The 14,015-nt window shown below is 54.3% G+C and overlaps 3 protein-coding genes across 3 annotated transcripts; 1 reads left to right on the forward strand and 2 right to left on the reverse strand.

Moving 5' to 3' along the window:
* Positions 1-3,403: 3,403 nt before the first annotated feature.
* On the reverse strand, positions 3,404-7,843 carry JN550_001909 (uncharacterized protein; the record flags this gene model as incomplete). Its single annotated transcript, XM_049313145.1, has 1 exon — positions 3,404-7,843. The coding sequence occupies one exon, from the start codon at positions 7,841-7,843 to the stop codon at positions 3,404-3,406; it is 4,440 nt and encodes a 1,479-aa protein (XP_049175970.1).
* A 952-nt stretch (positions 7,844-8,795) lies between these two features.
* JN550_001910 (uncharacterized protein) lies at positions 8,796-10,476 on the forward strand (the record flags this gene model as incomplete). Its single annotated transcript, XM_049313146.1, has 3 exons — positions 8,796-8,803; positions 8,866-9,512; positions 9,569-10,476. 3 exons carry the CDS (start codon positions 8,796-8,798, stop codon positions 10,474-10,476), a joined length of 1,563 nt encoding a protein of 520 aa, XP_049175971.1.
* A 1,421-nt stretch (positions 10,477-11,897) lies between these two features.
* Positions 11,898-12,726, reverse strand: JN550_001911 (uncharacterized protein; the record flags this gene model as incomplete). Its single annotated transcript, XM_049313148.1, has 2 exons — positions 11,898-12,381; positions 12,563-12,726. The coding sequence occupies 2 exons, from the start codon at positions 12,724-12,726 to the stop codon at positions 11,898-11,900; spliced, it is 648 nt and encodes a 215-aa protein (XP_049175972.1).
* Positions 12,727-14,015: the final 1,289 nt, after the last annotated feature.

Genomic DNA, 14,015 nt, shown 5'->3' on the forward strand with positions numbered 1-14,015 from the left:
ATTGAATCTAACCAAGTGTGTAGTACATTGCTTATCAATAGAGAATGGCCGCTGACAGCGAAAAGAGTGGTACGTTGAGCGTCAGCTTGCAGTGGTACAATGGGCGTTTCTGCGATGGATCAAAGGACGTATCCCCCGGGGGGCCGCTCTCGGAATCGCTAGAGCGAGACTGTCTGGATCTTAGCAGCGCCGATCTTGTGAACGGGTCATAGTCACCGAGACATCTGTTTGCTAGAGACTGCTTCGGAAGATGACAGCTTGGTTCGGACCCGTTTAAGAGCCGCATGGCTTTGTCCAAGCTGGGTCGGGCTATCCCAACGTCTTGGTTGTAATGCAGAGCAGATCTTGGCCAGTAGAAGGCAGATGGAAAGCTTGTTGGGGGCTTATGTTGACGAACTGTATGTCTTAAACAGTAAATGAGTTAGTTGAGACACACGTTCCCGCCCATTGACTGCATGCACACCTACTGGAATGCAGCGACCTATACGAAAGAGAACATGTTTGAGTGAATCCTGACCCCACGGACTTTCAACTGTTTGATGTAAAGGCAATCTGCTAGGCCAAGAATTTTTCGATGTCCGACCCGTTCGGTCCTTGAGTACCTTGCATGAAACACGGACAGTCACTGATCTATCTATGCTTGATAGATTTATGTACGAATAATGATATTATCCAAGCTAGCCAACTCCCAAAGGCTGGTTGGGAAGCAGGGTATATAGGATTTTGTTTAGCATCCTGTGGTCCTTCAAACGTTACAGTCAAACATACGATAATCCAACTATCATCCGTGACACCCCCTCAAGGCGCCATATTCGAGGCGTTCCTACTTCTCATGCTGCTTGGGGAGGATTGCATACTCCGGCATACGGACGACTCCATGTCCGCTCCTTCGGCATGCTTCTGGGGTATTCGTACCATGTCTTGTCTTATGCCCTTACCAGCCTACCGCCGGGCATGCTATTGTGACACTGGGGAATTGTGGCGCTTGCGAGCTACATGGAATAAATGAATGAGGAGTGAAATAACCCTTGTTGTGATGACAGCATTACGACGGACTAGTTCATCACTTCTCGGTTCGTGATCGTTGCCCGCAGAGGGTGGGAGAGTCATGAACCAGTTGGGGGCATTAGTAGTCTATGCGGGTTCATATCTGAAACAAAGACAAGCGAGAGAGTGCCCCGTTGCAACGAATAATAGTCCGTCTAATACTAGACTGTCTCCGCCATGAGTGATCACCGGGCATACAGTATGTGACCACCGACGTCGTCCCATGGAAACAGGGGTTCTAGCAGGCGCCCGAGCAGAGATGTATTAGTCCTTCGTAAGTGTAACGAAAGTCAATTTTGGTATTCACAGCAGTTCCCCTTGCATCTGGCGCTATATCACATCACGCGTTACTACATTTGTACTTGATCTACCATAAGGTCAGTGGCGTAGATATGTGTTGGGAACTACGCCGCCTAAGAAATAAGCATGGAGCTCCGTGGTGATGTCCGGAAGGAACCAAGGGACTTATGTATATTAGTCCCGCCGACATTCTATCCAATACTGCATGTCGGACTCCACAGAGTTTCTCGTTCCGAACCTTACCAGACAACCCGAGAACTTGGAGACTTTGGCAACAGATGGTCTTCTCTCAAATCACCAGGTCACTATGTTCACTGGAATAACTCTATAAGATCAACCAATGAAGATATGTGCCCACTCGAGGAGAGCAGTGTTTAGGCAGACGAAGCATGGCAATCAACTATCAACAAGGGAATATGGCAACAAATTTGGTGTCTCACATCGAAGCTTCGACCCACATACAGTTGGAAAGGAAGTAGGCTGGGGGATGAGCATTGACCTCGGGTTTCGAATTGACTGATTGGTGAATACTTGGTCGACCTGTCATTGGCAGTCGGTAATCGGTTATCGGGACGAATGGGCTATTGCGATGAACGACGAGGAAGCATGGACTATTACAAGAGGTGGACTATTGCAAGAGGTGGACATCACAAGTGGGCTATCTATAAGGGCTGGGGCTATGCAAGAGAGCCACTCAACGGACAACGGACAACAAACACGATTCGCGACATACAGCACAATGGTAGCATAGAGATGACCAGGCGAGGAAGGACGCTTCCCAAGTGGCCGACGACAGAAACCAAGAGGGTAAGGCAGCTCGGCAGGTCAGCAACTCCCACACATGACGTTCGAGGTCCACCACCAGTACGCGAAGACAGCAAGAAATCAATAAGGCGGCGAATCCATGAACAGTGCGAGCATGGGGAGTTCACCACGGTCTCGACAGTCGAGGGCAGGACCTCTCGTACGCATTGGCCCTGGGAGTCACTAGTCGCATGCGCCAATCATCACATGCTCCCCCGTCGACAAAGGACGAAATACCCTCTACAGAAAATTTCAGTTTCTCCCGCAGGATCCATTGTAGCTTTTGCTCCAGGGCATCTTACGTATTGTGTCAAGGACAGAGATGTCACGGTGAGTTCGAACCAGGTATCGGTCCCCTGGAGGCCTTGTTTGGTCAACATAGGCCAAGGTCGGCACGGCTGCCACAGTTTATGGGCCTGTTGAAAGTAAGTCGAGTGACATGCGAAGCTCGACAACACCGCCATGGCGAGTCTCGCCCTCCTGTTACTAATTTGCCTGAGCTAAGAAAGCCAATGCCACAGATCAACCGTCGTGCTCAGAGTATGCGTACTATAGCTTTACTCTAACCTATCGCAACTACACAAACGGACTTGAAGCTTACACCTCCCGCTCGTATCGAAGATAGCGCGACCCTGGGGCATCGATAGTCTGCCGTCACTCGCTACATGTAACCTCCACAAGAAACCGGAAGATGAAATTTTCTAATGGCGGTGTTGTCCCTGCAGCTCAGAAAGGCCACTTTTCTTCAAGAATATAGTCTTTCATGGGAGTCCTTGGCCCCATAACCCATGCCTGCTAATTTTTTTTTAATTCAAATCAGATGTTATGGGCTTAGGATCCACTTTGGATATCATGACTCGGGATGCCTCATCATTCGCCAATCGCAACTCAAGGAGTTGGTTCATTGGCGAAACACTCTGGTGTAGCTATGACAGTAGCCTTCGGCAAATCACAGCTGGAGGAACTCTCAACCATCCGATACGTCGCAGTTACATGGGCAGCAGAAGATCGCTTTGATTGCAAATCTAGGGCACATCATCCATAATCGTATCTCTACAATCATTCTACAGAAGCCTCAAAACAGCTATCGAGCCAGGGCCACCGGAACTTAATTCCTCATGACCGGTATCTTCAGTTTGCCAGCTCGTCACACCATGAACGCCAAGCCACCTTGTAAATGCAAATACCCCTCTGTGATTACGCCAGACGATGTCCTCCGCTTTGCTCTCTCGTCTTCCAACCACGTACTGTTTCATCTCCTTCGCTTCATATCCCTGCGGATGCGGGCATCTTCGGCCCAGGCATCCTCAAACGCAGTAGGCAGTTGCCGCAGATGCTCATCTCCCAAGCCTAACTTACGTACAACCTGGAACGCGCCTGTACCGACCGTCATGGTCTGGCCCATGATGATCTTCTCAGAGACACCCTCAATCTTGTCGCCCTTCATACCGGCTGCGGCCTCGAAAAGATGATCCGGAGTCTTCTCGAAAGAGGCCAGTTGAAGTACGGAGTCGCGCATCTTCGAAAGACCGAAACGTGTGATACCAAGGACCTCGCCCTTGTATGTCATGACATCAGCGAGCAGTTCCATGTGTCGAGGATCGATGCCCATGTCACCCATCACGTCGCCGATTTCTTTGGCGATTGTTGTGCGTGCAGCTTCGATGCCCAGAACCTCCTTACACTCCATGACGTTGTTCGAGATGGTCTTTGTGCCAATCACACCTTCGGTGTTCATGCACTGCCGTAATCCGTAACCTTCCACCAACACCGTATGAGTCATGTCGTCGCCGGTCTGGATAATGGCACGCATGGCCTCGGGGTATCCAGAAACTGGCACGGCGGGCAGTACTCGCTTAAGGTGGCTGACCCGGGTGAGCAAGTCGGCCGCGATCTCAGTCGTGGCGACCTTGCTTCGTACAGAACGACTCTTGGACTCATCCGGCAGGCTGACTGAGATCTCAATGGTGCCATCAGACGGGTAGACGCGCATGTCTCCTTCCAGGATCTTGAGCTTCTTGGCCTTAACAATGGCATCCCGCACATTGTAGAGGCCAATGCCAAGGTTCATGGCCTCCAAAGCTTCCATGTCAATGGCAAGTGTGATATATACTCGGCTGTCCTCCCACTCATCTTCAATATAGCGTAGGATATCCTCAATGAACGTCTTCTCAATACGTCCTCTGACAACACGAGCAACTTCTATTTGCCTCTTGTTCTCCAGGGGACATGTGATGACGGGAGTACTGATCGTTTTCGAAGCGTTGATGATTTCCTTGATACGTGGCACACCTTGTGTGATACTCATACCGGCAACACCAGCAAAATGGAAAGTCTTGAGAGTCATCTGGGTACCAGGTTCACCAATGGACTGAGCCCCGACGGCTCCGACGGCATGACCAGGTTCGACGTGGGCCTTCTTGAACTTTTCCAAGCAGAGCGTGATGAAGTAAATAAGGGTGCGTTTGGACACCTTGGCCACCCTCTCACTGTGCGATCTTCCAGGGTTGCTCTTTTCTTTCTTGTCGATAGCCGCCGGGGTCACGTTCGGCTTCTCAAAGTATTCTGGGAGGCCAAAAGTTGTGCGGATCTTTGCTAAGCGCGTTGCTAGCCTGATGACGTACGATTCAATTGTCCTGAGAAAGTGTCGACTACCTTCATGTTCATCAATTCCGTAGTCAGTCTGATCATCGTAGGCAAGAGACTCCCCACCAAGGAGGCCACGGCGCCGATAGCGGTCTCGTTCCTTGGCAAGTAGTGCGTCACATATGTCCAAGATCTCGAAGGGCAGGAGAGCTCGCTCCTTGTTGTCCCAGGTCATGTTTTCAGAGTGTGACCAGGTGCGCTCAAAGTTGACAGGTACTGCGGAACCCTCCATATCGACAGGGTCCAGCTTGTCTGCACCAAACTGAAACTGAACAATGCTGCCGCCGGAAGTTCGAACGGTGTCGTCGTATTGCGTAGAAAGGTCCTCCAGCGACTTCATGAGACGTCTGGACATGTATCCGGTTTCAGCAGTCTTGACTGCAGTATCGACCAAACCTTCACGTCCAGACATGGCGTGCATCAGGAACTCCGTAGGCACGAGCCCTGTGTAGAAACTGTTTGCCACGAAACCCTTTGCCGCGGGCTGGCGAGCAAGCTTGTGGAAGTGAGGCAGTGTTCGATCTTGGAACCCATCAGCGACACGTGAGCCACCGATAATCTGCTGTCCGACGAGGGCAACCATCTGTGCGACGTTGATATTCGAACCCTTGGACCCAGACGTAGCCATGATCCAGGGGGCATTCTTGGTACTGAGCGTCTGAATACAATACGCTCCAGCTGCCTGACGGACGTGACTGAGGGTTCCGGAAATCGAGTTCTCCAAAGTCTCCTCCATAGAACAACCTGCCGCCTTTTGCAGGGTCTTGTCGTTGTACGAGGCAATGAGATCATCTGTCTTTTTGACAGCCTCCTTGACGAGATTCTGCTTCTCTGCGGTCAAGGAAGCCGTTGGATAGACGTCACCGATTCCAATAGAGAAACCCTGATTGGTGAGCATTCTGGCACAAAGCTTCGCAAGCCTGTTCATGGCGATGACAGCTTCGTCGGGACCAAAATCTCTCATGATCACGTAGAAAATAGAGTCCTTCTTGCCGTCTCCTACTGTTGATTTGTCCATTCTACCGCACATGACCTCGGAGTTGCGCACGACAAGCCATCCGTCCTTGGGACACATGTCTGGCGCTCTAGTCCGCTCCCTCGGATCCGGAGAATTCTTGTTGGGGGGCTCATACTCTCGGCACTTTGCGTCGAGGTTCACCTTGACAGGTGACTTCTTGTTTGGTCTCATGAGGATGCTGAAGACTTGCTTCCCCGTCCACATGCGCTGGGGCTTCAAGATGGCTGGGGCCGGCAGGTCCAAAGGCGTGAGACCGTCCATCATGTGCATACAAATGTATGTAAAAGTTTTTCGATCAAAGAACTGGTCCTTGCCGCTCAAAAGGTAGGCGGCCGTGATGAAATCCTGCGTGGCAGCGATAATGGGCACGCCGTTCTTCGGGGTTGCCAGGTTGTTCTTGACACCCATCAGATGGATCGCCTCAGCTCGAGCTTCTTCGGTCTGGGGAACGTGCAAGTTCATCTCGTCGCCATCAAAATCAGCGTTGTATGGATTGCACACACACTCGTTCAGGCGGAATGTCCTCCAAGGTCGGATCTTGGCCAAGTGACTCATGATACTGAGCTTGTGGAGGGATGGCTGACGGTTGAAGAGGACAATGTCGTTGTCTTCAAGGTGACGCTCAACAACATCGCCATACCGCAGCTTCTTGGCAACCTCGGCCCTGTCTCCATACTTGAGACCCTGCTTGTATGATCCATCTCCATCGAGCTTGATGACGGCATGAGCGCCGGGGTATATGCTAGGTCCATTCTGCACGCACTTCCTCAGCTTGTCGATGTTTTCCCGCTGCACCCTCTCGGGGTATGTGAGGTTCATGGCCACGAGGATGGGCACAGCGACCTGGTCGATGCCCAAGTTGGGATCAGGCGAAATGACAGTTCGGCCGGAAAAGTCAACACGCTTTCCTGACAGATTACCACGGAAGCGGCCCTGCTTTCCCTTCAACCGCTGACAGAAGCCCCGCATGCTCTTAACGATACCGGTATTGGTCAGACCGGGGACGTCACTGTTGACGTAGACGGCAATGTGGAGCTGGAGATAGTCCCACTGCTCCATGATGGTCTGAAGGCTGGCGCCTTTCTGCAGAGCTCCTCTTATGACGCTGCAGATGAAGACGATTTGGCCCAGGGTGGTGGTGAGATCGTCCTCGTTGCTTGCTCCGTCCTGGGCAACCGAGGGACGAATGCAGACCGGGGGGGCAGGGACGAACTGCCAGAGAAACATCTCGGGGCGGCCCTCGGCGGGGTCGAGACCCAGCAGCTCGCAGTCGGTAGCACTGATCTGCTTGAAGAGCTTCAGGACGCGCAGGGGGTTGAGATCCTCCATGGCCTTGCGGACATGCTTCTCCAGGTCCGTGTTGTGCTTCTTGGCCTCGGTAAAGGAGTTGTCAAAGTCGAGCTTGGCCTGGGGGGCTATCTTCTTGGCCGAGGTGGACTTGTTGAAGGCGACAAACTTGTCGTGGACAAGCTTGAGAGGGCCGGCCTTGCGGATCTGGCCGTTGGTGGCCCCGCAGTATGGGCACAGCTTGGTCTTCCTGCACTGTTCGTTGATCCTCTTGAGCAGGGCCTGGCGGTTCATGTTGTCGGAGGGCTTCCGGAGCTGTCGCAGGTAGGAGCGGCGGTCGGTCTCGGCCAGCAGGACGCGGGAGCAGTCCTTGCAGATCTCCTGCAGGACCTTCATGGTGAACCGGATGTAGCCGATGTGGAAGACGGGGAGCGGCAGGCGGATGTGTCCAAAGTGGCCGGGACAGTCCTGCAATGGCTGGTCGCAGGTGACGCATCGCACGCCCTTGCCAGAGATGCCGAGGCGCTTGTCCAACACACCGTGCTTCACGGGCTCACGGCCATGCTCGAGGTCGTACATGGTGCGATCCGAGACCTCGACGACGGCCTGGTTGACAATGTCCTGGTTGGACTGGACGCCGAACTTGATCTGGCGGAAGCGCTTGGGGATCTTGTCGACGACCTGGTGCTTGACGGGCGGCACGGCACTGGTGCCCTTGGCCGTCTCGGTCATGGTGGCCATGGCGGAGGTGTGGTGGGCGGCCGTCGCAGCCGTCGCAGCCGTCGCAGCCGGGTTGACGAGGAGACTTGGCGAATGCTAGGGATGTATCTTGCAACAATGCAAGTGTCTGTCGCGTTGCGTCCCCCTCACTCGAAAGTCGTGCTAGCTCGACTGGGGAATCTTCATCTCCTGCGACGCGGAGGGCGGGGCAGTGGCAGCGATGGCGAGCGTCGGGACAGAGCCAGAGGCAGAGGCAGAGGCAGAAGGAGAGTCGGCGGGCGTGTCGCTCACAGAGGTGGGGATTGCCTGGGTATCTGGATGGGCTGTGCCGCGTGTGAGTCTCTCGGGCGAGGCGACGTCGAACTGATGAGCTTGGAGACAAATAATTTTTGTCGCAGCAGAAAATGGAGTCATTCGTACCCCACCGAGCTATCGACCGCCCGCCCGGCGAAGCTGCAAGTGCGCAGCGCGGGGCAGAGGAGCACGTACTGCATTGGATGTAGCTAAGGTACGTACCTACGCAACCAGAGACAGGCCAGCCCCCAAGTGAACCTCTACTGTGGTAGGTACCCACTGCAACGTGGATTTGGATCGTAGTCAAGTACCGGGTGCCAGTAGAGGAGAGGGGTGCTGGGTGCACCGGTAAATCAGCCAGTTGGAGAAGTGCCCACGTGATTCTCGTGTCTGCCTGTCTGCCTGTCTGCCCGCCCAGGCACCCTGTGGCCCGTGTGGGGGCCCCCCGTCGCGTCTCCTCAACTAGGGTGCACTTGGGAATCGCGTCTGGCCTGGCCTCTGGCTTGCACGCACCGTCTATCCCGTCGCTTCATTCACCCACAGCAATAATCGCAATCTGCAACCTGCAATCTAGCAGCGCCGCTCTTCGGCAGCCCTCGTGTCGTGCGAGGACAACAAGTAGGAACCTGGTCCTCGCTTCAGAGCCTCTCGATGGTTGGGATCTAACCCGGCCCTCACCATGCCCGCGTATGTTTGCATTGTCCTCCCCAGTCCGCCCTCGTCCACTGACGTATCATGCATGTCAACAGCCCCGGCGCTCAGCACAACACCGTCGCCAACCCTTTCGAGGAGGCAAAGCCACGCGTTTCCGAGTACACTGCTGCCGAGATCGCCACCTTGCAGTCGCGCCTCGAGAAGCAGCTCGGCCCGGAGTACATCTCGGCACGCAGCGGCCCCTCGGGCCAGAAGGTCCACTACATCGCCGCCGAGAAGTGCATTGCCCTGGCAAACGAGGTCTTCGGCTTCAACGGCTGGTCATCCAGCATCCAGAACATCCAGGTCGACTTTGTCGACGAGAACCCCCAGACCCTCAAGATCTCCCTCGGCCTGTCCGTCATCATCCGTGTCACCCTGCGCGACGGCACCTATCACGAAGACATTGGCTACGGCCACATCGAGAACTGCAAGGGCAAGGCCGCCGCCTTTGAGAAGGCCAAGAAGGAAGGCACCACGGATGCCCTGAAGAGGGCCTTGAGGAACTTTGGCAATGTCTTGGGCAACTGCATCTACGACAAGGACTACCTGCAGAAGGTGACCAAGATCAAGGTCGCCCCCACAAGGTTCGACGAGATCAACCTGCACCGCCATTCCGACTATGCTCCCAAGGAGCCCGAGGTCAAGGTGGAGGCCAGGGCCGCGGCCGCCAAGAACGCGGCGCCTTCTCTCGTGCCGAATGGTGGGTTGGATTCCGATGATTTTGATTGGGCGGACGCTGATCTGTTGGGTGTATAGATACTACCGACCCTCTAGATGATGACTTTGGCGATTTTGACATGGCAGACTTTGGCGTGACTGAAGATGGCCACCCCGACGAGGTGGCCTTGCCAGCTTCACATGGCGTAGCAAGACCCCAGCCCGAGAAGCCGCAGGCCCTGCCCTCTGCCCGTCCAAGTGACTCCAGTAAACCCTCAACCAGCAGTGTGCCTGGTCCCTCCAAGCAGATGCAACCTCCTGCCAGAGCGCCCATGACCAGGAGTGGCTCGGGTGCCCAACCGCCTCCCAGGCACCCGCCCCAGACACCCAACCAGGCCACCAGCACCCGGCCAACAGCGCCGAACCAGGGCCGTCCTACACCCGCTCAGGTCTCGGCAGCGCAGCAGGCAGCGGCCAGCAACAACAACACCAGTACGCCGCCTCCAGCGAACGGGAACGGGGAGGTTCCTGCTGGGCCCGTCGCTTTCTTCTCTGCTCGCTCGGTGAGATCACTGCCCGAGAACGCCCCGCCCGGAGCACCCATTCTCCCACAGAACGGTGGCAAGCTTTTCGACCCCAAGCTGGACAGCCCCTCGATTCGAAAGACGCCGGGCATTGATCATGGGAGCACAAAACCTGTAAGCAGGGAAGGGCGACATGTCGAACCCATCAAGCGCGACGAGGACGCAGCCCCGCAAAGCAGCGGCACTCCTACTGCACTTGGCCGACCCAGCTTGGGCAATGTGGTCAATCCATCGCAGAATCAGATGCGGCAGATTGGCGCACCCGGCGGCAACCGGGGCCAGTATCGGCCGCTAACCGTCAAGCGGCCCGCACCTGGAGGAGGAGACGCGCCGGCCCGTCCGCCACTAAATGAGGTTTCATCCAACGGGAACGTTGGCGCCGCAGCAACTGTTGCAGATGCCAAACGCCAGAAGACGGGTTGAGAGGAGACGTGATAGATGCGTAAAAGAAGACCGAAATTTCGGGCTGTAGGGTTTTCTCCATTGCGAGGCGTTAGGAGTAGTCTCATTTGTTATGCTTGGCGTTGGGATGCTGGTGTTCTTTCTTTGGTAGTATAGCTGAAGGGCTCTTGCAGGATGTTCGCAAGGAATGGCTGAGATATACTGTACAGGACAGAGCTGTATGACTACGTGATATATCATGAGGGTCGTCGGCCTTGCAACTGTCCACCACCAATTGATTCTCGATTCAAGGATTTAGACCAGAGTTTCCGAACTACAAGCCAGACGATCACACTTCTGGTTCTTTACCGTAAACGCCTCTAGTGAGCATTCTGGAACGTGAATTTTTTTTCCCTCCCAGCCGCTTCGACAGAGCTTCGAACAGTAGCAATCCGGTGTTCCAGGAGCAAATCGGCCAGCAACGTGCGAGCCATGGTGTGAACTGGATGGCGCACTGCTTTACCAAACGGCTCGTCACTGATACCACATTACAGCGGTGTGAAATAGGAGGGCCATGTACAGAGACCAGTCGACTCGACCTGCCAGTGCCCTGCAGTCTTCTGTATCAGCAAGAACCAACCAGTGCGGCTGTTCATTCAAGAGTAGGCGTGAACATGAATTTCCTTGGTGACTGACAGATAAGAAACCGAGCTGGGTTCACAGAGACGTTCATAGCAGGCATGTAATCTAAAGCTGACTCTGGCTGGAGCATGCTCCCATACAGCAGCATGTAACAGAAATATGAATTTCACATATGCCATTCGAGTTTAAGCTTTGTACCCTGCGCGCTCTAGTAATAACGACCATCATGTGTGAAAGCGGCTGTTGGCATTGGGGAGGGTTCCTCTTAGTCTTAAAGAAACGCAAGGCAGCAGGGAGTAAAGCATTCCAGGGAGACAGGTCTCGGTAAGAGAAAGTACTCATAATTCTCGTACTACTAACAAAAGTCAACCACCGGGTATATAAACTCAACTCCATGACCGACGACCCTGGCCCTGCGTCTGGGGACTAATTAGAGACGGATCCTGGACCATCGGTAACCTGTTTCCATGAATACAGACAAGACTCTGTCTCCCTAGTCACCTCCTTCTCAGGAAGAATTCTCATCGTACCAAAACCAAGACGCCCCATAATCGCGGTGTCCTCCAGAGAGCGTGTACAATGGACAGTGACAGACAGTCTGAGACGACTTTGGATGCCGACGGCACAGTGACGTCTTGTCTCCGGGATGCGACTACTTGTTTGTAGCTGTCGTCGGCGGTGGTGGCGCCGTGTCCCATGGCGGCCCGGCTTACACAAGCCCAGGCGTGTTTCTTCAAGTGCTTGTGCATTTGCATGCAACAAACTCATCGCGTCGAAAAGCGAACCAAATCTCCCCAATGAGAGCTTTTATGCCACCTTACTTAGCGACTGCTCCATTTCCAGCTGGAATTACTTGTCGAGCGTGACATGGGCGGCGAGCTCGGTGCCAGGCTGGCGTCGCTGCGGTCACTGTCCATGGATCGCTTCTCTGGCGACGGAGACCTCCGCAGGTAGGCGGAAGGAGCACTGGGCTCAACTGCAACGCCCTGGGGCTGTCGCGACTGCTGCCAGGAAGTGTAGATCTGCTTGCACAGATGTGTCGAAATTGTGTGAGAGGGAGACATGTTTGTGAGGTTTGAAGAGTTCAAACTCTCCTTGGTTCCAAGGCCGTGTTGTGTTCGTCTTTGTGATTGCTGCTTTCTTGTTACAGGCAGGCGGCTAGCGGCGGTCGCGTGATGTCTGACTTGTAAGTCGGATGTGGGGGGGATGATGGCACGTTCTGGGTAAATATATACGCGGAAGCTGTTCACTCGAGGACGGAGGGCAGAGGGATCGTCCGCAGGCGCAGGGAAGAGTTGTGCGAGGCTACGAGAGAAAAGAGGATTATTGACTTCAGACGGCAGCGAACAAAATAAAAGTCGAAAGCGTGGCCACAAAGGTTGTTACGATCTGGAGTTCCAAGAAAGGAGCTAGTGAAACAATGGGATGGGAACGGGGGAGGCCTGACGACTTTATTGCAGGCTCCGTCGAGTGACCCCGTACCTACCGGATCCGTCGCTCGTGGGCTGAGCTGACAATCATTTGGGAGAATCGTACGGTACCAGATTCCAGAATAGTAGGTACCTGGCCGAGCCGTGTTGGACACAGCGTAACCCGAAGTCCAGAGTCCTGCCAGCTCGACAGGAGAATGGCCTGATCTTCGGCGGGCATTTTAGAGCGGCCGGAGGGTGGGGAGCGGATGAGTCGTGCTGGGGCCAATGAGACGCCGCAGAATTCTGATTATCTCGTCTCTGGCTGTCCCGTGTCGCCCAAAATGGCATCCGCAAGCTGCGCCAGTGGTTCGATGTTACTGGAGCTCCGCCCTACATAAAGCCTTTAGCAACCACCTGGGCACCCTGCTTGCCTGCCAGCCAACACACAAGGCCTACTCCGCCGCCCATCTGGCCACGCAAGAAGGGATTGCGATTACGTGCTCCCTAACTAGCCACTGTAGCAAAGAAGGGTGCCCATCGTTTGCAGATCATGCAAAGCACGTGTGATTTTCTCATAGCAGGGGTTTCCGAAAATTGACATTTCACCATTTCATTCGTACATGGCACAAGCAGCAGCTGCGCAAGGTACCTAGCTGGCTTCGAGGCTGTCCCAGATCGACAAGGCCAAGGAGCTGCCCGTCCAGAATCTGGGGAACAGCCCTGTCGGCAGGACCTCCCGTGTGACTTGACCGTCTGCAAGCCCCAAACTGACTATACGGTCGGTTCGGTACGGAGCGGATGTGTTCGGAGGAGCACCGACGGTTTTCCACGGCAGGCAACCAGAGAGTAGGCAGAACGTTCCGCCGCCCGAAAGGTACGAGTGTCCCGAAACGTCATGCTGCATCCGTATAGAATCCGACAAGTTTTCTTATTGGATAGATTGTATTCTTAGGACATGCCCATTTGGTCCTTTGCATCGCAAGCCACGCCAGTGTGTCGGTCTGTTTTGCGGCCCAACGTCTAGTCTAGTAAGTCGCCCCGTGGACCACAAAGTAACTCCCCTCTCGCCTATTGGTTTGAAGCCACGGGTGATCCCCATCAACTCTTCAAGCCCTGTACAACTCATTTTGGTTGCACATCTATTTGGTCATGTTTAGCGAGCCCAGAGCGGTGCTTCGACTAGGCATTGCTGTAAGTTGCAAGTCAAGGCCGCGGAGAGATAACGGTCAATAGCTGCGGGCGCAACACAGTATACCTGATTATGTTGGGTCACAAGCGATGCGGTTTCAAGGTATCATCATATCAAATACATGACTGGCACAGTTTCTCAGCCCACACGGTAGTGACCAGGATGGTGCCACGCGAAGTCAAGAGCCGCATGCAGGTTACGCCAGACCCTGCAGCTGCAACAGGGACAGCTTACTACATATCAAACATTGATAAGAACACCCGAACCACATTCCATGCCATTGTGGTGGACTCCAGACATCCCGCTGAATCTTACAAGTTGAGGTTCTGGACTGTCAT

This window comes from Neoarthrinium moseri, assembly GCF_022829205.1.
Source record: "Neoarthrinium moseri strain CBS 164.80 chromosome Unknown scaffold4_Wmoseri_CBS_16480, whole genome shotgun sequence".
In the NCBI taxonomy this organism is placed as follows: Eukaryota; Fungi; Ascomycota; class Sordariomycetes; order Amphisphaeriales; family Apiosporaceae; genus Neoarthrinium; species Neoarthrinium moseri.